We start from the raw sequence: 26,355 nt of genomic DNA, 5'->3' as shown, positions 1-26,355 counted from the left end.
GAGGAGCGAAAGGGGAATGGAGTTTGCAGGAGACAATCAGTTCACTTAATTGGTCCAAGACTCTCCGAGGCTCCTGGCCACGTTCTGCAGAGATCGCCCTGTCAGCTCTCCAAGCCAGAGAAGGTCTGTGACTGTAAATCCTCCCTGGAAAGACTTTGCTGGATGTGAATGAGCGGAATTCACAGCAAATTAATAAAAGGTTTTTTTTGTCAGGACAAGGATTTAGCTTCATGCTTTTGGGAAGCCTCGGTCAGAACAGACCCCAGGCAGAGGTAGATATTTCTCTCTATGGACACCATGAAACGGAATATAACTCCGCCCTGGCGACGGGAAGGGCATATGGCACTCAACTCCATTTCAGTTGCCCAGATTCCACTCTGCAAGGGATTATGGGGGGGGGGTTATTAAAAGATGATGATTGCGGGGGGACCATGCACACCCTATCCTGAATGCACAAAGCTTTGTGGCTTTACACACACACACAAACACACACACACAGAGGTTGCGTACCTGCTGAACTCCTGCTCAGCCAAGAGGAGGTCGGAGAGGCGCAGTTTGCTGCAATGTTGGTGAGGCTGAATGTTCAGCTCCTTCACGGTCACACGGCTGCCCCCCCACATCAGGCTGTGGGGAGAAAGAGGGGGGGGCGTCGGTTTTGCCCACCCAGCTACAGGCCCCACATGTGCTGTGGACAATGCCTTGCAGGAGGGAAAGGTGAAAGTGGGCCAAAGGGGAAGAATCCGGGTTAGGAGAGGATGGGGGAGTCGCACGACGGCAACCTTGGAAGGTAGGTAGGTAGGTGGGCTGGACTGGGAACGGAGGCTGGGTCTGGCTGGCGGTAGGGAGGGTGCTAAGTCCTCACTTAGTGCCAGGGCCATGTGGTCGTCCTGTGGGACACTTACTTAGTCATGTTCATGTAAGGCCCAGTGGAGAAAGAGAAGGTGGGCTCGTCATCGGCCTGAACCACTTCCTTGTCCGCGATGATGGGAATGGAAGCCAGGTAGCCCAGCTGCCTCTTGCTGGTGAGAAAAAACTGGAGGGAGGGAGGGAGGGAGGGAGGGAGGGAAGGAAGGAAGGAAGGAAGGAAGGAAGGAAGAAGAGAGCGAGAAAGAGAAGGAAAAAGGGAAGGGGAAGAATCAAAGGAACGGAAATGAAGGAAGAAGGAAGAAAGGAAGGGTGAGAAAAGAAAGCAAGAAAAGGAAGGAGGAAAGGACGAGGGAAGGGAAGAAAAGGAAAGGCAAAGCAAAGCAAAAAGAAGGGAGTGAGGGAGGAAGGAGAGAAGAGAGAAAAGGAGAAGGAAGAAAAGGGAAAGAGAAAGGGAAAAGAAGGGAGAGAGAGGAAGGGAGAGGAAAAGAAGAGGAAAAAAGAGAAGAAAGAAAAGGATAAAAGATGGAGGGAAGGAAGGAAAGGAAGAATGAATGAAACAAACAAAAAGGAAGGAGAATGGAGAAAGGAGAGTGAGGGATGTAAGGAAGAAAGGAAAGGAAAAAACAGAAGGAGAGTGAGAAAAGGGAGGGAGGAAGGGAGGAATAAGAAAGGGATAGACATAAGAGAAAGGGGGAGAGAAGAGAGAAAGAAAGAAAAGAAAGGGAAGGAAGAAATAAAGAAAGAAAAAAGGAAGGAAGGAAGGAAGGAAAAAAGGAAGGAAGGAAGAAAGCAAAGTGAGGGAGGGAGAGAAGGAAGGAAGGAATGAACAAAAAGAGGGAAGAATTGAGAAGAACTGGCAACATCCTACAATGTTACCAGATAGCCTCTCTTCGAAGACCTCAAAAAAATCCAAAAAAGGGCTGCTTCACATCATGTGGCAGTCTGTTCCCCCGGCTAACAGCTCGTAATTTCAGGAGATTCTCTTTGAGGGCCATCAAAACCCACTTCCTTGGACTTTCATACCGTCTTGGGCAGTCTCCCCAAAGCCCCTTACAGGACACTTGACCCTGGGGATTTGTGTGTTGTGCGTACACACCCTGGACGAATGGAGGCCTCAGGATCGCCGCCATCTTCAACCTGTCCTCTTACCTTCCCAAAGCCGAAACTGAAGATGCTTTGCGACATGCTGCTCGCACGTTTCATGAACCTCCCAAGAGGACTGTCTGTTGCCCTGAAGCACAAGATGGAGAATTGTGAGGGGAATTTTGGGAAATGGGACGGAGCAGCAATGAAGAAGGCAGTTTTGTGTTTCCCAAGCATAATTGTTTTTTCAAAAATGGACAAATGTACTTATTTTCTACTTATTACTAACCCCACTATATCTATGCTCACATCTATATCTAAAACCATTTTAAGATGGGTGGACTTCCACTCCCAGAATTCCCCAGCCAGCAGGCTTTAAGAGACTTCCACTCCCAGAATTCCCCAGCCAGCATGCTTTAAGAGGGGTGGACTTCCACTCCCAGAATTCCCCACCCATCCATGCTTTAAGAGGGATGGACTTCCACTCCCAGAATTCCCCAGCCAGCAGGCTTTAAGAGACTTCCACTCCCAGAATTCCCCAGCCAGCATGCTTTAAGAGGGGAGGACTTCCACTCCCAGAATTCCCCAGCCAGAATGCTTTAAGAGGGGTGGACTTCCACTCCCAGAATTCCCCACCCATCCATGCTTTAAGAGGGATGGACTTCCACTCCCAGAATTCCCCAGCCAGCATGCTTTAAGAGGGGAGGACTTCCACTCCCAGAATTCCCCAGCCAGCATGCTTTAAGAGGGGAGGACTTCCACTCCCAGAATCCCCCAGCCAGCATGCTTTAAGAGGAGTGGACTTCCACTCCCAGAATTCCCCAGCCAGCAGGCTTTAAGAGACTTCCACTCCCAGAATTCCCCAGCCAGCAGGCTTTAAGAGGGGAGGACTTCCACTCCCAGAATTCCCCAGCCAGCATGCTTTAAGAGGGGAGGACTTCCACTCCCAGAATTCCCCAGCCAGAATGCTTTAAGAGGGATGGGCTTCCACTCCCAGAATTCCCCAGCCAGAATGCTTTAAGAGGGGTGGACTTCCACTCCCAGAATTCCCCACCCATCCATGCTTTAAGAGGGATGGACTTCCACTCCCAGAATTCCCCAGCCAGCATGCTTTAAGAGGGGAGGACTTCCACTCCCAGAATTCCCCAGCCAGCATGCTTTAAGAGGGGAGGACTTCCACTCCCAGAATCCCCCAGCCAGCATGCTTTAAGAGGAGTGGACTTCCACTCCCAGAATTCCCCAGCCAGCAGGCTTTAAGAGACTTCCACTCCCAGAATTCCCCAGCCAGCAGGCTTTAAGAGGGGAGGACTTCCACTCCCAGAATTCCCCAGCCAGCATGCTTTAAGAGGGGAGGACTTCCACTCCCAGAATTCCCCAGCCAGCATGCTTTAAGAGGGGAGGACTTCCACTCCCAGAATCCCCCAGCCAGCATGCTTTAAGAGGGGAGGACTTCCACTCCCAGAATTCCCCAGCCAGCAGGCTTTAAGAGACTTCCACTCCCAGAATTCCCCAGCCAGCAGGCTTTAAGAGGGGAGGACTTCCACTCCCAGAATTCCCCAGCCAGCATGCTTTAAGAGGGGAGGACTTCCACTCCCAGAATCCCCCAGCCAGCATGCTTTAAGAGGGGTGGACTTCCACTCCCAGAATTCCCCAGCCAGCATGCTTTAAGAGGGGAGGACTTCCACTCCCAGAATCCCCCAGCCAGCATGCTTTAAGAGGAGTGGACTTCCACTCCCAGAATTCCCCAGCCAGCAGGCTTTAAGAGACTTCCACTCCCAGAATTCCCCAGCCAGCATGCTTTAAGAGGGGTGGACTTCCACTCCCAGAATTCCCCAGCCAGCATGCTTTAAGAGGGGAGGACTTCCACTCCCAGAATCCCCCAGCCAGCATGCTTTAAGAGGGGTGGACTTCCACTCCCAGAATTCCCCAGCCAGCAGGCTTTAAGAGACTTCCACTCCCAGAATTCCCCAGCTGGCATGGGCATTTTTGGCATTTTCTCTGCCAGAGGCGCCATCTACAGGAAAGCATGCCTTGCCTTGGAAATTCCCTCCAAGCACTTCTGGATTATTATGGGATAGAGAAAGCACACTTACCCTTGAGTAAACCCCCCAAACTTGGATGGGCTGTGCACCAGGGCTCTGGGGGAGTCCACTTTCCTCAACAAATCCAAGGACTGGTTTTGCAGGACAACCTGCATGTGAGTGGTGCAACGTTGGATAAATTCGAGCATCTGAAAATACAACCGCAATCCAACAGGTGAAGCTGTGGGTTCTGTGCAAAGCCGAAATTAGTTTACCAGGGGAAAAAGGGGCCATTTTTGAAATACACGGTAAGGGGGAGGGCGGGAGAATGGAATATGGGGTGGAATTTATACACACACACACACACATATATACACACACATATACATACATCATACATACATACATATACATACACACATATATGTGTGTGTGTGTGTGTGTGTGTGTGTGTGTGTGTTGTATTTGTGCTGAGAAATAAATAAAGAGGGACTAGTATAGATCTATTTCAAGCTATTTAGCTCTCATCAGCTAGCCATACCCTTACTGGGATTTGAACCTGTTGGTATTGAAAATATTATTGAGAATATTTGGGCATACCAGGGGTTATAACACAAATACATACCTATTTCCTTGGCCTAGCTGATAAGGAAGAGAGCCTGTGGCTTAGTGGCAATTACATCGGCCTAACATGCAATACAGCCCTGGTTCGATTCCCAGGAAGGGTATGGCTATCTGATGAGAGCTAAATAGCTTGAAATAGATCTATACTAGTCTCCCTTTATTTATTTATCAGCACAAATACAACACACATTATTTATCAGCACAAATACAACACACACACGCGCACACACACACATATATATCCATTATTTTTGGAATAAGCACAAACACCTTAAAATCATCTTCCATTACAAATTGTAGAAAGTGTGTCAATTGGTTACAAAGAACCTCCATGCATCCCTTCCACAGTCATCACCTATGATTCATATCAAGTTATATATTTTACATCACATATACTTATATATATTGCTAGCATCATACCTCATCCTTCATGGGACTATGGTTGTTTTAACGCTCCTTTATAACAAACATTCCAAAATTTAAAACAAAACCACATAGCGGCATTCCCTTATCTATTTTCAATATCATTCAGCCACATTATACCTTTATAACACGTTCAAAATAAAAATTAATTATGTTTAATAACAAACATTTTAGACCTCTTTTCTGAATCATTGTTTACAATTTATATCCCATTTCCCTTTTATCAGGTCAATACAAATTATTACATTATTATCATTATCAGACATTTATTTAACAATAGTTTGACTAAGTTTAACTTGCTTTTTCTCCTTTTTTCACCATTTAAAATTTATACCAAATTTCCTCTTATCAAACCAATACATATGTATACAATGTTATCATTATCAATTATTTATCCAACTTCATCCATCATCACTACATTTTTAACATAATGCTCTAATTTTAACTAAATTTAACTAGTGTTTTATTATTAATTTTCATATCTCAACCTGTGTCTTTCCAGTAATAGTTTCTCCAGTCCTATTTCTTTTGCCATTTGTGGAATTAATCCTCTGGTTATTTCCTTAATCAAATTTGTTTGGACTTCTCTTTGCAACTTGTTGCTTGTTACATATCTTGTAAAATCGCGAAACCCTCCATCAACTTCTTTAATCAGCTTATCTTTGGTTATCAGTAGTGTTTTTCCTTAAGTCCATCAATTCTTCTCTTTTTTCTTCTTCTATACCTTGAAATCTGGAGTAGAGCGCCTTTCCATCTATTTTCCCTTTCCTTGTTCCACTCATTCCATCTCCAACCCCACTCAGTTCACTGTCAATATCCACGGTTACCTTGTCTCTTTGTTCATTTTTCCCTTGGGTTTTTAGGACTCCAGCCTCCACTTTTTCCATTTGCTGGATATCTTCCATTTTTCCATCAGGTTTTACCACATTACAATTCATATTTTCAATGTTTTCCCATCTCTTCTCAATTCTCTCTGTTGTTTCTAATAATTTTTGAATTCCAAACATAATCTGTTGTAATGTTATGGTTTCTTTTTGATGTCATGCCATCCTTCCAAGTAGTAAACACTGCCACTCTAGTTTAAAAACAAATCTTTGTTTTCACTTCTTTCTAGCTACCAATAAGCATCCAAAGAGCACCTGTGTAAACAACCCATGCTCTTCTCTATAAACAAGCTGAAACCTTTGAAATGCAAGGTCAAAATGATCAAAGGGAAAAAAAGAAAAAGCAATGTTTCCAGGTCTCAACCTCCAACCTCTAAGTGGCAGTGTAACTTCTTTTCCCTCTAAAATTACTACCCTCTTTATATTCCTTTTATATCTTCTTTATGTTTCAGGCTTAGAAGAAACAAAATTCTTAAATGAAACAAAATAAAAAGAAAAAATCCATCCCAACCAGTATTGTAGAAATAAAGGAAAAGATTTAATTCATAGGTAAAAAAAAGAAATAGAAGAAAATCCGATACTTTCACTTTAAAAAGTAAAAAATGTTTTCAAAACTTCCATCCATAGAAAAAAATAAAATAAAATAAAGATAACACACTGTCCAATAATGCTTAATTTTGCCGCTTATTTCCTTTTCTTTACCAGTTTAATTTAACTTCAATCTTTTTTGGGCAGTCTTTTATAAAAATAAGATTTCCTCACCAGATGGACACACTTTCTCTTTCTGCTTTCCTCCTGTTGCGGAGCTGTCCCGACTTCAGCAGCTTGAGGCTGTGCTTATTGTTGCCGGGAAGAAGAGATTCTCTTGGATCAATCAGGGACTTTGCGGTGTCCCTGAGATCAGCAAGACGTACACTTCCTTGTCACCGTCTCTTCGGGACGGTTTAGGTCCGAATGGACCGTCTAGCGGCAAAAGTGTCGACTGCGATCTCGGAGCTCCGAGATCGCACATCGTACCGTCGCGACGTCAGCTCCTTTCTCCTGGGGTGGAATTTTTTAAAGCAAACATAATCAAGCTTGGTAACTTTTAAGATTTGTGGACTTCATCTCCCAGAATTCCCCAACCAGCATAAACTCAAAAGTGATTTGGTGTGCTGCTGATTAGCTAGAGAATTCCCAAAGTGCCTGAATTGTTAATAAAAATTCTCTGTTCTTCTTAAACAAGAAGAGAAGAGAAAATAGAATAGTATTAAGAATAGAATAGAAAATACAAAATAGGGAAGGGAAGGGAGGGAAGGAAAGAGAAGAGAAGAGAGAATAGTATTAAGAATAGAATAGAAAATAGGGAAGGGAGGGGAGGGGAAGGGAATACAATGGAATGGAATGCAGTAGAATAGAATAGAATAGAATAGAATAGAATAGAATAGAATTCTTATTGGCCAAGTGTGATTGGACACACAAGGAATTTGTCTTTGGTGCAGATGCTCTCAGTGTACATACAAGCTATAAGTGGTAAATCATGATCATAGTCATCGTAAAAACACATTCATCATAAATCATAGGATGCAACACTTAGTGATAGTCATAGGCTAGTCAATAAGCAATCAAACATAAATCATACAAAGAAACTAAATAAAACAATATAATTCATAAAGATAATAGCAACAAACTTATAGCCACTAAGTAGAAAAGGAGCGAGGTAATAGGAAGGATGAGAAGAATAATAGGAACGCAGTCAGTAAATAGTGTGACAGTGTTGTGGGAATGAGTTGTTTAGCAGAGGGATGGAATCGGGGGGGAAATGGCATAGCATGAAAGGGAATTTTTTTTAAAAAAAATAGTCATGGGCTATGAATGCTAACATGCTTGCGAAGAAGGCACAGAAGAGGCTGCACTTCCTGAGAATGCTTAGGAACTTCTTTAACTTTTATTTCTAAACCGCGCCCTCTCCCAGAAGGGACTTGGAGCAGTGTACAGTCATATTTAAAACACAATAATACATAAATATAAATATAAAATAGGTGTAGGTGTGGCTGGAGGAGGTAACATATAATTTACTGTACAATAATAGTTAAAGTTCAATTTAAAATTTAAAAATATAAAAATTTAAAAATGCATTAAAAAACTACCCCTAAAAACTGTCCCGGGATAAAATGTTTGCCAGGAGGTATACAATGGGACTATAAATGGGCCAGGCCAGCTAATTGGAACAGGTGGGTCTTGAGTTTCTGTCGGAAGGAGCGGAGGTCGGTTGTAGTTCTGATATCGAGGGGGAGGTCATTCCAGAGGGTTGGGCCCATCACAGAGAAGGCTCTACTCCTGGGCGCCGCCCGTTGGCACTGCTTAGTGGACGGCACCTGGAGGAGTCCCTCCCTGTGAGAGCGAATTGGTCGCAGGGATGTATGGGGTAGGATGCGATCCCGCAGGTAACTAGGTCCTGTGCCATGGAGCGCTTTAAAGATGGTAATCAACACCTTGAAACGCACCCGAAAAACCACAGACAGCCAGTGCAGCTCGCGCAGGAGCGGTGTTACGTGGGAGTACCTAGTACTCCCCATGATAGCCCGCGCGGCCGCATTCTGAACTAGCTGTAGTCTTCGGGTGCATCTCAAGGGGAGCCCCATGTAGAGAAAGATAAATCTATCTCAGCATCTACTTCTGTCCTACTATCGCAGCACTACTAAGTGTTTCCTGACATACGGCAATCTTGCATGGTACGGGAGCAGCTCTGCAGTGGACAAAAAAGCTCTACAGAGAATCATTAAAACTGCCCAGAATATCAACGGGGTTCAGCTACCAGCCCTGGATGACATCTTCGCATCTCGCCGTTTGAGGAAGTTGCACAACATTCTCAGAGGCTCCTCCCATCCTGCTTACCATCTGTTTATTTAGACCAGTGTTTCTCAAACTTGGCGACTTTAAGTCCTGTGGACTTCAACTCCCAGAATTCCCCAGCCAGCTATGCTGGCTGGGGGATTCTGGGAGTTGAAGTCCACAGGACTTAAAGTCGCCAAGTTTGAGAAACACTGATTTAGACTGTTGCCTTCTGGCAGAAGATACAGAACAATTAGAACTCGGACCACACGCCTTCTGAATAGTTTTTATCCCAGGGTTATAATTGCATTCAACAAGGAACTAAAGGGCCACCATCAGTGAGCTGTTGGACCGCATTATTTGGTCTGTTGCGTGGATGCTTGGGTGCTTTAGGGGCGGGGAATTTTTTGGGTGGGTGGGAGTGTGTTTGGGGATTGTTGTGTGTATTGGGCCTGGGTGTTATGTGAATTTTATTGTATGTGTATACTGTGTATATACTGTAGGAAGTTATCACCCAGCCCTCTCCCAGAAAAATGAAATATCCTAGGACAGTGATGGCGAACCTATGGCACACGTGCCACAAGTGGCACGCGGAGCCATTTGTCAGGGAACGCGCCTTTTTAAAAGCTATTTTTCGCCCTCCCCAGGCTCCAGAGGCTATATAGGAGCCTGGGGAGGGCGAAAAGAGCCTCCCCCCCCCCCCCGGAGGCTTCAGGGACCGTCCGGAGGCTTCCCTGACGCCTTCTGAGCGCTCAAAACGACCCTCCGAGCAAACCGGAAGTCACTCCCTACGGGGAGAGGGGGCGGTCTATAAATTAAATAAACTATAACTATAACCTATCAGGAAAGCCTCTGGACGGTCCCTGAAGCCTCCGGAGGGCTTCCGGGGGGGCAGGGGAGGCTCTTTTCGCCCTCCCCAGGCTCCTATAAAGCCTCTGGAGCCTGGGGAGGGCGAAAAAAGCATGTAAAAATGGGGGGGGGGGTCACGCGTTGTGCGCGCATGCGCACTGGGGGGGGTTACACGTTGCATTATGGGTGCGGCACGCCCGCACACGACCCCCCTGCACTCCCCCCACTTGTGGCACGCAAGCCAAAAAAGGTTTGCCATCACTGTCCTAGAAAATATTGAAAAGGCAGAATATTACATTTCCCTGGATGTGAAAAGGGAGAAACATGTTTTAAAAAGACAGAGTAGCTCTCTGCAGCTTCCTGCCTCCACCCCCTTTGTCAATGGGCCATTAAGATGCCCAAGCCACTCTATTCTACATAATAAAGAGTTCTCCCCTTCAGCTCCAGGGGGATGGGATTAAGGCATGATTAGCCTTTACCCAACTCCCCACATGGCATCTGAGAACTCAACCAAACCTGGATTCAAAGCGCAGCCTAGAGAGTTGCCCCTGCATGACCCCATGGGAGTCTGACAACCAATCAGAATACATTGCTTACACAGGAACAGGAAACAGAGAGGTGGGGCCGAACAGAGAGTATAAAAAGCCCAGCAAGTAACTTTTTCTCTCTCTTTTCTTCTTCACCCAACATCTGGAAGCATATGATCCCCTTTTTCTCTGCAGGAGCTCAAGCCATGTAGTCCTGTCCACCATTAAACGTTCTTTCCAAGCAGCCTCCGTGTCTCCAGTGTCTTTTTCCCCACTTGGAGACGAGCCCAGGAGGACATTTCTTTCAACAATAGGTACAATGACAATAAAGTAAAAGTGAAAGGGGCTGAGGAAGGAAGGGGAAAAACGAGGCTACCCACATATCCATCTCCCAGTTTCTAACTAATTGGAGTTCTTTTAACCACCACACCCCGGGCTGCGTCTCCGTGTTTGCTTGCTTCCTCCCCAATGCTACAAAACGTCACCCAGAAGCTTTCGAAGGGCGCATCACTAAACGCCTGCAACCACTCACCTGCGCACTGCTTTCCTTCCCTGCGGTCACGGCCCAGCTTTGCGGGGTCCTCCCATCCTTGTCGTGGAAACGCAGATCCCCGCCGGCGTCCAGCAGTTTGCTAAGAATGAACTGGCTTCCGGAAAAGGCCGCTGCGTGGACAGGGGTGCTCCCGTCATAACAACGGCTGAAACAACAACAATAACAACAAAGCCATGAACTTCACGGGTGATTTCGCTACCTCCTCTAACTCTCTTAAAGAGAATTCTTTTAGAGATAATCCTCGACTTACGACCACAACCGAACCCAAAATTTCCACTGCTGAGCAAGCTGTTACATGAGTTTCGCACCGTTTTACGACCTTTCTGGCCACCGTTGTTAAGTGAATCGCTGCAAGTTAAGTTAGCAACAGGGTTGTTAAATGAATCTGGCTTCCCCCATGGACTTTGGTTGACAGAAGCTTGGAAAAGGGGATCGCGTGACCCCGAGGACACTGCAACCGTCGTAAGTATGAGCCAGTTGCCAAGTGTCTTTACTTGTAAGTTGAGGCTTACAAGTGAAGAAAAGTAGAAGTAGAAGTAGTAGAAGTGAAAGTGGTAGTACAAGTAAAGCAAAAGTAGAAGTAGTAGGTAGTAGAAATAGTAGATAGTAGAAGTAAAAGAAGTAGAAGTAAAAGTAGTAGTAGTAGAAAAAGTAAATGCAGACATAAAAGTAGTAAAAATAGTAGTAGAAGTACTAGTAGAAGTAAAAATAAAAGTAGTACTAGTAGAAGTAAAAGTTGTAGAAGTAAAAGTAATAGAAGTAAAAGTAATAGCAGAAGTAAAAGTAGAACTACTACTAGTAGTAGTAACAGAAGTAAAAGGAAAAGTAGAAGTAGAAGTAGTAAAAGTAGGAGTAGTAGAAGTAGCAGTAGAAGTAAACCCTCTGTCTAGGCAGGGGGTTGGACTAGAAGACCTCCAAGGTCCCTTCCAGCTCTGTTATTCTAGTCAAGTTTATTCTATTCTAAAAGTAGAAGTTAAAAAAGAAAATCTGGAAGTATCTTCAGGAGGAAGTTAACAAAGCTAACAAGAGTGGGGTAGGGTTGTATTTTAATTATGAGGTTGTATTTTTAAATCTTGTAAGCCACACACAGTCGAACATGTCTGAGTTGGGCAGCCATATGAATGTGTTTAGTAAAGCATAATAAATAAATATCATTAATTAATTAAAACAAATCTAGAGAGAGTCAGGAGTACAGGACCTGCTCCTAGGGCGGCCAGTCCCCCCCAGGGCAAGTCATCCGGTATTGACTTTACGGCTTTGTGTATTACCAACCTTGACTTTTCTGACCCCCGTTGGGATACCGCAAATTCTCCTTTGGAGATGCTCGGCCCAAAGAGCCCTGACGGAGGAGCAAAGATTTGAAGGAAATAAATAAATAATAAGTTACTCTTTCCTATAAAGGGTAAAATGTAACACGAAGGTGTAAGATTCTTGGCGCTGTTTTTCTTGATTGTAAATTAATACACAAAGCCGTAAAGTCAATACCGGATGACTTGCTAAAATTCCTTTACTATTTAAATACAATTGGTGAGATGATTAACATCCGCCGCCTAGAATGAAATAACCAAGTGGCACAGATAAGATAAAGGGGTCTGCAGGAAAAGTCATGCTTTCCTCTTGAAATGCAAATTAACCTCAAAGAATGGTTTTTGGAAATGGGGAGGGGTTCTTCTTAGGGGTCACGCGTGTAATGATTAGAAAGGTATAAATTGTATTACTTGAAGTCTGTCCTTGCGCTCCTTGTACTCAAGCCATTGGGAAGAGTCTGGGAGGCCGCGCTCGCAACCGCTTTTTCAATCCCTTTGCAATAAAAACTTTTGAATTGTGAACCAGACTTGTCTTTTGCATTGTGAGCATAAAAATTGGGTTTTAATATCTCACAGGGTGGGTTTTCCTCATACCTTCCTCAGAACCGCAAAGTAATTTTGTTCAAACACAGCCCCCCCTAATTTTACCTGAATCCCACTTCTCACCCATTTAAGTCTCGTACTTACTGGTTGGGATCCGATCCATAATCCAAGAGGATATCCACCAGTTTCCCCAGTCCGAGCAAGGCAGCCGTGAAGAGCGGAGTTTGTCCTAAGGAGTTGACCGAATGGGTGGAGATTCCTACAGAAGGGGAAGAGAAAAAATTCCACTCAATTGATTTCATTTCGTCATTAAATTTGATGCGGCCCGTCTTCCCTACAAAGTGAGAACTTGGCATCCGAGTCTTGCTAGGAAGATACAGGATAGAGTTGTGAGGCTTCCCCCAAAATCAGCCAATCAGTTTAGATGGCTACGGTCGGGCTAAAACACTATGTCCTAACGACTGGCCCAAAGTCAACGATGAGGTTATCTAGAGAGAAATGACTAAGATAACTAAGTTTCCCTGTCGCCTTTAAGAGACTTTCTATTATTAAACTATAGTTTAAAAAACGGGCATCCTGGGGCTGAGGAATTCTGGGAGTGAAAGTCCCAGTATCTTAAAAGTTGCAGAAGTTAAAGATATCCTACGAAACTTTGCTCCCACTGAATGAATGCACTGGTTTGGTCAGATTTACACAATAAAATAAATAAAAAATAAAATAAATAAATAAATAAAAAAATAAAAAATAAAATAAAAAATAAAATAAGTAAAATAAGTAAAATAAGTAAAATAAATAAAATAAATAAAATAAATAAAATAAATAAAATAAATAAAATAAATAAAATAATAAATAAAATAAAGGAATTTGTCTGGTGCTTATGCTCTCAGTGTACATAAAAAGACATGAAAACCAATTTCGTTGTATTTATTTCGTACAATGACAATAAAGACTATACTATATATACTAGAAGATACATGCTAAAGAATTGCTAAGACAGAACCTGGAAGCACATGTTAACAGTTTCTCGGATTTCAGAACTTTTAACACCTGTGGACTTCAACTCCCAGAATCCTCTAAGTCAGCCTACCGGATGGGGAAGTCCCAGCCTCTTAAAAATGGCAAACGTTAAAAAAAAAAACCTGTTCAAAAAGTGGGTTTCTCCTGAACGATTGCAAAAGTCTGTGTGCAGGTTGAATACAATAAATAAAATGATGGAATTTCTTTCAAAAAGAATGGCAACCCGCACAGATAATGTTAAGGGACATTAACGGCAACCGCCAATTGTTTTCGTTGAGAATACACAAATATTTAGAGCGTGGGAACTCAACCGCGGAAATCCAACACAGAACAAGAATGTGAGAGATTACCTCAGAGCAACATTTTTCTTTAATTTCACCGTTTTAAAAAAAGGGGTGGGGAAGCGAGCAAACCACTCAGACTGCGTTCTCTCCCTCCAACCTCTCCACAAGGAAGAGGCGGAACGGTCATCAATAGCAGGCAGCAGCCACATGAAAGTAGCACCGCCTGCTGGCTTCGCGCTCAGGAGAGAACACTACGCCTCCTCCTCGTGGCTTGCTCAGCTGATCACTTTCGAGTGCATTTCTCTAGTTGGATACTATAGAAATGATCCCTGAAAGTATAGTCTTAACGAGTTTTCCGGCGCTTCCACGGCCTCACCCGCAGCGACGGCTCTTCAGGTCACAGCGAGCGCTAACCATAAACCCGGCCTTCAGGTCTTCGTTCCTTCCGCAGCCGGGAATAAACTTCGAAAAACCAAGATTAACTTTTCCCCCCCCAGAGCGTATATTTTTCAGCCAAACGAGCGAACCCATAAACCCCCTGGGTTTAGATTTGCATCAGGGAACGGGACAAACCAATCACGCTTCATTTAGAGGAGTTTCTTTGCAAGAGGGCTCAACGCAATAGCGGCCGGAATAGGCGGGTCCTGCCAGGCGTCACTCCTCTTGAAAAAGCGCTCTGTTAACTATTTCACTGCCGAAGGGCTGCAGGTGACAAGAGAATTTCTTTCAGATGGCACTTGTGGCTGTTTCCTTTTATACGTTTTAGTTGCTTTATATTCGTCCCACGCACGTGGTTTTTTGGAATAAATGCTCCTTAACTTGTGCAAAGCCTTCCAACCGCTGGAAACCGGGAGAACATGGTACAATTTTGATCAAAGTTGTGTTAAATTTTTTTAAAATATTTATCATTTGCTTTTATACTGTAAGAATTCAGTTAGAACAATTAATCAGTGGAACTACTTGCCTCCAGAAGTTGTGAATGCCCCAACACTGGAAGTCTTTAAGAAGATGTTGGATAGCCATTGGTCTGAAGTGGTGTAGGGTTTCCTGCCTAGGCAGGGGGTTGGACTAGAAGACCTCCAAGGTCCCTTCCAACTCTGTTATTCTAATTGCTTGGGTAGTGAGATGGACTGCATGTAAATTTAATAAGTAAATCAATGTGTATCCTATTGTTGGAAGGCAAAGGACTTCCGGTCCGTTCCCAGCTGGGAGTCACCAGCGACGCTAAAAGAAAGTTTCGTGAAGACAGCTGCCTGGAAGTTATGAGTTTTTATTGAGGAAAGAAAAACGGGAAGGATGAGACACAGCTCCGTCGTTCCCGGGTCTGCAGCAGCCCCGTCTACAGTTTGGTTTTCCCTTTTATACAGTTTTTCTTGCTTCAGGCTATTGTGTAAATTCGGATTTTACAAAAGTTCTTTTATTCTGGATGATTGCTCTGAACTTGATTCTCCTGTCTTCGGATTTCGCTCGTCCGGTGTCTTGTCCTTGGGCTAACCCTATCATAGAACAGGAGGAGGGTGCTTTCCTGTTCGGCCGTTTATACAAAGGTGTCTGCTCTATGCAAATAGTCACAATGTTTGTGTCATCTTAGAATTGGATTTTGTGTTTTTGTTATTCTGACCGGTCATTGCTAGATTCGGGGTTTTCCCCAACTTTGTTACCCTTTTCCTAATCCTATTATCCCATGTTTCTTTTGTGACCGAGTGTAACCTCTTCCTGATTTTCTCTGGCTATGGCTCCTGCCTGCGTGTTCATTAATTTTTTTCTGTACATGCTTTCCGGGTTATTTCTGTTACCTTACTACATTATGATTGCAAATCCAACTGTTTTTGCAAATATAGATAAAGGTAAAAGTTCCCCTCGCACATACGCTATATTGCCAAAAGTATTTGCTCACCCATCCAAATAATCAGCACCAGGTGTTCCAATCACTTCCCTGGCCACAGGTGTATAAAACCAAGTCCCTAGGCATGCAGGCTGTTTTTGCAAACATTGGTGAAAGAAGGGGTCGCTCTCAGGAGCTCAGTGAATTCCAGCGTGGAACTGGGATAGGATGCCACCTGTGCAACAAATCCAGTCGTGAAATTTCCTCGCTCCTAAATATTCCACAGTCAACTGTCAGCTGTCTTATAAGAACGTGGAAGTGTTTGGGAACAACAGCAACTCAGCCACGAAGTGGTAGGCCACGTAGACTGACGGAGCGGGGTCAGCGGATGCTGAGGCCAATGTTCCCTCTAATTTTTTTTCGATGTGAGCAGAAAAGTATAGTGTTTGAGAGGCACATTTTCATGCCTGAGCACCCGAATTTTTTTTTACAGATGTCACCTAAGACAACAACGAAATCAGTATGATTTGAAACTCAAAGTTATGTTTCTTCAAGGTACCCGCTTAATTCAAAGTGTTATATAATATCAGTATCACTTAACAACGCTCCTGCTTAGCAACCAAAATGTTGGCTCAGAAACTCTGGCATTTGAAGCACGCAACTCTTAAAGCTGTCAAGTTACAAGACCCTTGCACCCCTAACCCTTTAGAAAAAAAACCCCAGGGGTGTTCAAACCTGACAGCTTTAAGATTTGTGGACTTCAACTCCCAGAATTTCTCCTCCAGTCCTGTTGGCTCAGGAACTCTGGCATTTGAAGCATGGAAGTCTTAAAGCTGTCAAGTTACAAGACCCTTCCACCCCTAGAAAAAAAATGCAGAGCTCTTCAAACCTGACAGCTTTAACACTTGTGGACTTCAACTCCCAGAATTCCTCCTCCAGTCATGTTGCAGCGACGTCATCTGCGTGGATCTGCTCCATCTCTGCTTTCTTCATTGTGGGCAGGGCTGCTGCTGAAGTTGCCGACGAGTTGCCAGCAGAATAACTGCTGCTACCTCCTCCTCCTCCAACAGCACCACCAGATTTGCTCCTGAGCTCAGCGCTGGGTAACCCGTGCCCGCTCCTCCTCCTCCGTGCTTTTGAAGAACCATGAGGCTTTTTTCCCCCCTGCTCCCTCCCCACCTTCCTACTGTCTCCCGCAGCCTCATGGCTCTTCAAAAGCACGGAGGAGGAGGAGGAGGGGGCAGGCAGGGGTAACCCAGCGCTGAGCTCAGGTGCTCCGAGCAGAGGGGAGGCGCCGCTGCCACGCGCGGAGATGCCGGCTGGAGCTTTGCCGGCTTCATCTCAGCCGCAGCGCCGGGCGGCAAATCCGGCAGTGCTGCCTATTAGAGGAGGAGGGGTGGCAGCAATTCTTCCGGTGGCGGTGGGGGCTTTGGGGCTTCACAACTAGCCTCAGTCGCCCCGTGCTCCTCAAAGCAAGTCTGGGGAAGTCCTTTGCAGGCGGCCCGTTCTAGCTGCCTGCAAAGGACCTCCCCAGCTTCCAAAGCCTGTGGCAATAGAAATCACTGCGCGGCAGTTGAAAACTGCTGCGCGGTGTTTTCTTGCCACCTGCGCGCTAGCGCAGCCGCGCACCTTAGAGGGAACGTAGGCTGAGGCGCATAGTGCGAAGAGGTCGCCAACTTTCTGCAGAGTCAATCGCTGCAGATCTCCAAACCTCACGTGGCCTTCAGGTTAGCTCAAGAACAGTGCGCAGAGAGCTTCATGGAATGGGTTTCCACGGCCGAGTAGCTGCACCCAAGCCATACATCACCAGGTGCGATGCAAAGCGTTGGATGCAGTGGTGTAAAGCACGCCGCCACTGGAGTCTCGAGCAGTGGAGACGCGTTCTCTGGAGTGACACATCGCGCTTCTCCATCTGGCAATCGGATGGACGAGTCTGGGTTTGGCGGTTGCCAGGAGAACGGTACTTGTCTGACTGCATTGTGCCAAGTGTAAAGTTTGGTGGAGGGGGGATTATGGTGTGGGGTTGTTTTCCAGGAGGTGGGCTTGCCCCTTTAGTTCCCGTGAAAGGAACTCTGAATGCTTCCGCATACCAAGACAGTTTGGACAATTCCATGCTCCCAACTTTGTGGGAACAGTTTGGAGCTGGCCCCTTCCTCTTCCAACATGACTGTGCACCAGTGCACAAAGCAAGGTCCATAAAGACATGGATGACAAGAGTCTGGTGGGGATGAACTTGACTGGCCTGCCCAGAGTCCTGACCTCAACCCGATAGACCACCTTTGGGATGAATTAGAGCGGAGACTGAGAGCCAGGCCTTCTCGTCCAACATCAGTGTGTGACCTCACAAATGGGCTTCTGGAAGAACGGTCCAAAATTCCCATCAACACACTCCTCAACCTTGTGGACAGCCTTCCCAGAAGAGTTGAAGCTGTTATAGCTGCCAAGGGTGGACCGACATCATATTGAACCCTATGCATTAGGAATGGGATGTCACTTACAGTAAGTTCCTATGTGAGGAAAGGCAGGTGAGCGAATACTTTTGGCAATATAGTGTATGTGCTAGTCGCTCCCGACTTTAGGGGGCGGTGCTCATCTCCGTTTCAAAGCCGAAGAGCCAGCGCTGTCCGAAGACGTCTCCGGTTGGCATGACTAAATGCTGAAGGTGAATGGAACGCTTTTCCCTTCCCACCAAAGGTGGTTCCTATTTTTCTACTAGCATTTTTACGTGCTTTCGAACTGCTAGGTTGGCAGAAGCTGGGACAAGTAACGGGAGCTCGCTCCATTACGCAGCGCTAGGGATTCGAACCGCTGAACTGCCGACCTTCTGATCAACAAGCTCAGCATCTCAGCCACCGAGCCACCCTGTCCCTTTGCAAATATACGACACTTTAATTTCCAAATTCCTTAAAACTCTCATTGGGTTTGATCTTCATTTAAGTCATGGATTATAGACATGGCATGTAGCTTAATGTAACTTTGGATATGGCTAATTATGGCTTCTTCATATTGAAATAACAGAAGGAAGGGACCTTGTAGGTCATCTAGTTCAACCCCCCACCATTTCTGACAGATGGCAGTCCAGTCTCTTCTTGAAAGCTTCCAGTGATGGAACTCCCACAACTTCCGGAGGCAACTTCTGTTCCATGGGTTGATCATTCTTGCTGTCAGAAAATTCCTCCTCATTTCCAGGTTGAATCTCTCCTTGGTCAGTTTCCATCCATTCTTCCTTTTCTGGCCTTCGGGTGCTTTGGAGAATAGCTTGACCCCTTCCTCTCTGGGGCAGCCCCTCAAATACTGGAAGGTGCTATCCTGTCTCCCCTGGTCCTTCTCTTCCCTAGACAAGCCATGCCCAGTTCCTGCAACCGTTCATCGTATGTTTTAGTCTCCAGTCCCCTCATCATCCTGGTTGCTCTTCTCTGCACTCTTTCTAGAGTCTCCACATCTTTATTTATAGTGTGTGACCAAAACTAGATGCCGTACTCTAGGGGTGGCCTTACTAAGGCTTTATAGAGTGGTACTCGTACCTCCCTTGATCTTGACTATATCCCTCTGTTAATGCAGTTTAGGATTGCAAATTTGTTGCCGCCGCACACAGCTGGCTCATATTTAACTGGTTGTCCACTAAGACTCCAAGAAAGATGCTTCCACATCTCTACCATTCACTAATATACAGCTGCCCATCTACCACACTTGGATCCTTCTATTAATGCAATTTAGGATTGCATTGGCTTTTTTTGGCTGCCGCCACACACAGCTGGCTCATATTTAACTGGTTGTCCATTAAGACTCCAAGAAAGATGCATTGAGATTTGTTTTTAAGGATACCAAATTACTTCCACATCTCTACCATTCACTAATATACAGCTGCCCATCTACCACACTCTCTCAACCTCCACAACTTTAAGACACGTGGACTTCAATTCCCAGAATTCCCCAGCCAGCAAGGGGTTGAGGTCCTGTGCTGCCCCAGCAGCCTATAGCTAGTCTAGGAATTAAGAACTGTCTCCTTTAAGAAACTACCTCATGGGAAATGTAGGCAGAGGCTGCCTTATGGGAAATGTAGTTCCATGACATGTGACCACATCTCTGTTTATGATTGGCCACTGGGGCATTTTGCCCGCGTGCAAAGTTTATAACCGGTCAGTTTGAATGCCTTTTGTGAACTGGAATAGTAGTGTTTTGTATCTCCGCTCAACATGGGAGTGAAATCATCATGTTTTTACACAACGTGATGGGACAGATTATGGAAAGTCAGAAGTATCTTAACACTGAACTGTAAGTTTTGCTATTAAGAATGCCTGATAATAAACTTGATCTGAATAAGATTCCTAAGCGTGGAGTTAACTGCATGCCCCGAGCAAGGCTACAATGCTCGAGGCAGAACAGGTCCACACATCTTAAAGTTGCCATGGTTGAAAATTGGACTCCTGCTGAATTTAATGTATGGGTCTTGTTCTGACACCCCCCCCCCCCCCCCATGCCTGTGAATAAACCAGAACACAGGCTTGGCTGTTTGCCACTATTTAATCACTGAGATAACGAATCCTTTGGCTGAGGGCCCAGACAACTCATGTTCAATAGAGTAGCTCTGCAGCAACCCAGATAATTCAAAATGAAGCAACGCAGATAGTCCAAACAAACAGACATGGCTAGAATACACAGATAGATTTTCTTAACTACTAATTCGAACGGTTGTTTCCTGCAAATGTCCCTTCCCAACGCCTCACCTATAATCTCTCTTGGGAGGGGCCAATCCACAACCACCTGTGCTTAACCATCTTCTGTGAGTCTGCCTACGGAGTTGCTGCTTCCGTTTCTCAGCCCTTCTCAATCTAGCATCAGGGACAAACTGCCTTTGATCCTCCCCACTGCTCCATGCCTCAGGCGCCTCCTGGTGGCCAACCAGCCTCTCTGGTCCCTGCTCTGAGTCTGAACCCTGCCCAGGGTCCTCCACATCGTGCAGGGCAGACTCATATGGTTCCTCGCTATCCGAGTCCATCAGCAGCTCAACCGGATCCTGCTGGGCCACAACAGCAGCAAAAAAATCAAGAATCTTCTATTATTTTCTCCAGCTAACAAATACTACAAGTAGTCCTCGACTTCCAACCATTTGTTTAGTGACCATTTGAAACCACAACAGCACTGGAAAAAGTGAGCTGTGACCATTTTTCACACTTAAGACCGTTGCAGCCCCCCCCCCCTGTGGTCACATGATCCAAATTTAGCTGCTTGGCAAACGACTCGTACTTATGACGGTTGCAGTGTCCGGGGGTGGGGGGGGTCACGACGTGATCGTCTTTTGCGACCTTCTGATAGGTGAAGTCAATGAATGGGGGAAGCCACATTCATTTAACAACAGGGTAACTGATTTCAAAACAGCAGTGATTCATTTAACAACTGTGGCAAGGAAGTTCGTAAAATGGGACAAAACTCACTGGACAACTGTCTGGCTTAGCAGCAGAATTTGTGTGCTCAATTGGGGTTGTTAAGTCGAGCACTGCCTAAATTAAAAAGTATACCCTTTCTGTTGGATTAAACCTGTTGCTAGATCTTATTCTTTTTCTTTCTTATATATATAAAAATGGCTGTGTGTTTGTGTGTGTGTGTGTGTGTATGTTCCAGCATAACTCTGGAACGCCTCGAGCAATTTCAACCCAACTTGGTACACAGCTGAATTACTCTCTGGAAACAAATACTGTGGGGGTAAGACACCCCTAACACCCCTCGGGGTATGTGTTCTGTTAAGATGCAGCCTGTTGTGCCTTAAAATGGCTTCTACTGTGCAGCGCAGTGGAGTTGCCATGGTAACGGCTTTACAGTACTCCACAAGGGGGCTCCCTCTGGTAAGGGTGAAAATCCAACATTAAAAATGACGTTTGGTCCCGACATTTTCCCCCTATAAATAAATTCCCGGGCAACACCAGGTTATCGGCTAGTAGTAAATAAAAACTAGTGTTTATGAATATGGTGGTGTGAACACAACTACTAAAATGAAATTCTTCCATGGTGCAACCAACCCCACAGGCTGGTGTGGTGTGGTACTAGGTCAGACATATGTTAAGTGAGATTTGCCCCATTTTACGACCTTTTTTTGCCACAGTTGTTAAGTGAGTCACTGCAGTTAAGTTTGTAATATGGCTGTTAAATGAATCAGGCTTTCTCATTGACTTTGCTTTTCAGAAGATCGCAAGATAGGAACACACAATCCCAGGACACCGCAATCGTCATATATATGAGTCAGTTGTCGAGCATCTGAATTTTGACCATGGGGATTCTGCAACGGTCGTATGTGTGGAAAACGGTTGTAAGTCGCTTTTTTCGGGGCTGTTATAACTTTGGCCATTAAACGAACTGCTCTAAGTCTAGGACTACCTGTTGTCAAGTGAAACATTTGTTAAGCGAGTTTTGCCCCATTTTACAACCTTTCTTGCCACGGCCTTTAAGTGATTCACGGCAGTCCGCTAAGTTAGTAACTCAGTAGTTAAGTGGAATCTGGCTCCTGTATTGCCTTTGCTTGTCAGAAGGTCGCAAAAGCGGAACGCAAGATCCTCAGGACACTGCAACCAACAGTCATAAGTATGAACCAGTTGCCAAGCACCTGAATTTTGATCACATGATGATGGGGAATGCTGCAAAGGTCTTAAATATGGGGAACGGACTTCAGTTGCCACTGTCACTAAGTAAACTGTTGTAAGTCGAGGAAAACCTGTATCTCTATTTCACATGCTATACTGCAGACCAACATTTTTCTTTCATTTCACTCAGTTAAAAAAGGGGTGGGGAAGCGAGCAAACCACTCAGACTGCGTTCTCTCCCTCCAACCTCTCCACAAGGAAGAGGCGGAACGGTCATCAATAGCAGGCAGCAGCCACATGAAAGTAGCACCGCCTGCTGGCTTCGCGCTCAGGAGAGAACACTACGCCTCCTCCTCGTGGCTTGCTCAGCTGATCACTTTCGAGTGCATTTCTCTAGTTGGATACTATAGAAATGATCCCTGAAAGTATAGTCTTAATGGACCTCGCCGCGCCTCCACGGCCCCACCTGCAGCCACCCCTCTTCAAGTCACAGCGACCGCCACCCTAACCACAAATTCTGCTTCGCGGCCTCTGTTTCCTCTACAGTCAGTAATAAATTTCGGAAATCCCAGAGAATTTATGTAGAAAAATACGGTTCCGGAGCATATATGGTTAGCAATCCGCGCAATACCCATAATTCCCCTGGTCATCGATTTGCATCAGGGAACAGGCAGCTGCTTTGCAAACATGTGGTGTAGCTTAATGTCACAAGTGGATCTGATTAATGGAGACTTCGCCCAACAGAAATACAGAGGCAGCTCTCGACTTACAACAGTTCATTTAGTGACCGTTCAAAGCACACTGGAAAAAAGCGACTTATGGCCATCTCTCAAACTTACAACCATTGCAGCATCCCCCTCCCCTCCAGGGTCACGTGATCAAAATTCAGAGGATTTTTAAAAGACAGGAAAGCACGTCACACAGCTGTCACCACAAAAGGGTTTTGTGAGAATAGTAGATTGAAGCTGCCATGTCTAAAGCTGATTGGAAGGATGGACAAAGAGGCAGAGAACGCCTTTAGCACAAGGGTCTCCAACCTGGGCAACTTTGAGCCTGGAAGACTTCAACTCCCAGAATCCCACAGCCAGTAAAGTTGCCTACCAGCAAAGCTGGCTGTGGAATTCTGGGAGTTGAAGTCCCCCTAATGCTTAAAGTTGCCACGGTTGGAAACCCCTGCTTTAGGAGACAGATAACAATGGAGATAGATAAGAAGAGAGCCAAGTTTTGAGGTCAATAGAACCAGGCTAAGAAGCTGGGTCCTGAGCACACAGGAAATCTCTCCCCCAAATCCAATCAAGAGTTCCCAGACTTATCAATCAAGGCGAGACGAGCTGCCACTCTTGCGAACCAACAAAGCAAGGGCTTTGGGGTAGAAAAGGGGTCTCGAAGGCCAATCCCTCTTTAGGCCAGCTTTGGATCCAAACTTTGCCGCTTCTGTTTCTCTGGTTAATGCAGGCCAGCGTCGTATAGATATCAGGGGTGGGTTCCGGCAATCACTACTCCTGGTATGCATGTGCAGTGCAATAAAAATTGTTCTGCGCATGCGCAGAAGCAAAAAAACAAGATGGCGCTGCCGACGGAGAACCGGTTTGTGGGCGTGGCAGGCATGGGTGGCTGCCGGTTCCAGTGACCCAGGCTGCCAAACCACTACCGCTTCTGCCGAACCAGTCCAAACCAGTAGAAGGCCACCATTGGTGTGTGTGTGTGTGTTTGTATGTAGGTATGTATATAGAATAGAGTAGAGTAGAGTAGAGTAGTAGAGTTGGAAGGGACCTTGGAGGTCTCCTAGTCCAACCCCTTACCTAGGCAGGAGACCCTATACCGTTTCAGACAGATGGCTATCCAACATCTTCTTAAAGACTTCCAGTGTTGGGGCATTCACAGCATCTGGAGGCAACTTCTGTTCCACGGGTTAATTGTTCTCACTGTCAGGAAATTTCTCCTCAGTTCTAAGTTGCTTCTCTCCTTGATTAGTTTCCACCCATTGCTTCTTGTCCTGACTTTAAGTGCCTTGGAGAATAGTTTGACTCCCTCTTCTTTGTGGCAACCCCTGAGATATCGGAAGACTGCTATCATGTCTCCCTTAGTCCTTCTTTTCATTAAACTAGACCAGCGATGACGAACCTTTTTTGGCTTGCGTGCCACAAGAGATGGGTTCGCCATCACTGAACTAGACCTACCTAGTTCCTGCAACCGTTCTTCATATGTTTTAGACTCCAGTCCCCTAATCCTCTTTGTTGCTCTTCTCTGCACTCTTTCTAGAGTCTCCACATCTTTTTTACATCGTGGCGACCAGAACTGAATGCAGTATTCCAAGTGTGGCCTAATAGACAGACAGACAGACAGACAAGAGATAGATAGGGGGGATAGGGATAGATAAGTACGTAGGTAGGTAAGTAGGTAGGTGATAGATAGATAAGAGATAGATAAGACAGGGGGATAGGTAGATAGGTAAGTAGATAGATTAGATAGATTGACATGCAGGCAGAAGAGATAGAGGAAGAAAGAGAGTGATGATAGATAGACAGACAGGAGATAGATAGGGGGGATAGGGAGAGGTAGGGAGGTAAGTAGGTAGATAAGATAGATACTGAATTTTTCCTGAGTATAAGACACACTTCCCCCCCCCCCTTAAAAGAGGCTGCAAATTTGGGTACTCAGAATGTAGCTTTTTCTAAGCTCTTTTTCAGCCCTCATGAGGTGCTAACGGGTGATGCCATCTTCCCTGCTTTGCCTGCTTTTCTCATTGCTGGTTCCTCCGTTATTAGTGCTTCATTAGGACTGAAAAAAAGCTTCAAAAGCACAGCTGATTTACAACAGTTCATTTTGTGACCGTTCAAAGTTACAACGGCACTGAAAAAAGTGATTCACGACCATCTTTCAAACTTACAGCCATTGCAGTATCCCCCCCTCCCCCCCAGTCGACTGATCAAAATTCAGACGCTTTGGCAACCGACTCATATTTATGACGGTCACAGTATCCCAGGGTCCTGTGATTCCCCCCCTTTTAGACCTTCCGTTACACAAAGTCAATGGGGAAGCCAGATTCACTTTAACGACACTGTTCCTGACTTAAGAAATGCAATGATTCACTTAACAACGGTGGCCAGAAAAGTCGTCAAATGGGGCAAACTCGCTTAACAAAAGTTTGTCACTCACTTCGCAACATACATTCTTTTGGCCTCAATTGTGGTCGTTAACTGCAGGACTACCTACCTGTATGTATGATCCTGGGATACTGTAACCGTCATAAATACGAGTCACTGGCCAAGCATCCGAATTCTGGCCATGTAACCATGAGGATGCTGCAATTGTTATAAGTATGAAACACGGTCGTAAGTCACTTTTTTCAGTGCCATTGTTACTTTGAACAGTCACAAAATGAATTGTCATAAGTCGAGGACTACTTGTATTCCAAAGAACTGGTTCTGCCTAGAAGGTGATTTTGAGCCTTTCCGCTGACCTAGACTGAATGCTTGAATGAGGGACCCATCAGCAGAACTTGGGAGCACATGTAACAATCTCTCAAACTCAGCAACATGTGTGGACTTCAACTCCCAGAATCCCCTAGTCAGCACCCAGAATTCTGGGAGTGGAAGTCCCGACATCTTAAAAGTTGCAGAGGTTAAAAATATCCTTTCCCAAAATGTCCTGTGAAACTTTGCTTCCACTGAATTAATGCACTGCTAAAAGAGAAAAGGAATGATAATCCTCCCAGAAAATTCTGTAGAAATTTAAATTCTTTCTTAAGAATTCTTAAAATTCTTATGACCTGGACTGCGAATATGTGAATGGGCTACCCATTAGCAGAACCTGGAAGCACCTGTTAACAGTTTCTTGGATTTCAGAACTTTTAACACCTGTGGACTTCATCTCCCAGAACCCCCTATTCAGCATCCTGGGGCTGAGGAATTCTGGGAGTGGAAGTCCCAGTATCTTAAAAGTTGCAGAGGTTAAAGATATCCTACGAAACTTTGCTCCCACTGAATGAATGTACTGGTTTGGGCAGATTTACACAATAAAATAAATAAAATAAATAAAATAAATAAAATAAATAAATAATAAAATAATAAATAGAATAATAAATAATAAAATAAATAAAATAAAGGAAAGGAAAGGAATGCTTTATTGGCCAAGTGTGATTGGACACACAAGGAAT

General features: G+C 45.1%; 1 protein-coding gene across 5 annotated transcripts in view; it reads right to left on the bottom strand.

The window, feature by feature from the left end:
• Positions 1–14,397, bottom strand: part of TEX14 (testis expressed 14, intercellular bridge forming factor) — a 91,077-nt gene extending 76,680 nt beyond the window's left edge. For 4 of the 5 annotated variants that reach the window (XM_081945379.1, XM_081945380.1, XM_081945382.1 and 1 more), the window contains exons 1-6: positions 12,640–12,885; positions 10,625–10,790; positions 4,044–4,180; positions 2,017–2,098; positions 903–1,033; positions 511–624 (exon numbers count right to left, since the gene is read on the bottom strand). In XM_081945379.1, coding sequence (XP_081801505.1) covers positions 511–624; positions 903–1,033; positions 2,017–2,098; positions 4,044–4,180; positions 10,625–10,790; positions 12,640–12,851 — 842 coding nt within the window. In that variant the 5' untranslated portion in view covers positions 12,852–12,885. Of the gene's footprint in view, positions 1–510; positions 625–902; positions 1,034–2,016; positions 2,099–4,043; positions 4,181–10,624; positions 10,791–12,639; positions 12,886–14,323 lie in introns of those variants that run through there. The other variant, XM_081945381.1, reaches the window with a different exon arrangement.
• Between the last annotated feature and the right edge of the window lie 11,958 nt (positions 14,398–26,355).

Source organism: Natrix helvetica (assembly GCF_964273705.1).
Source record: "Natrix helvetica genome assembly, chromosome: 2".
Lineage (NCBI taxonomy): Eukaryota > Metazoa > Chordata > Lepidosauria > Squamata > Natricidae > Natrix > Natrix helvetica.
Note: the sequence above shows the minus strand (reverse complement) of the source record. Positions and strands in the feature narration are given on the sequence as shown.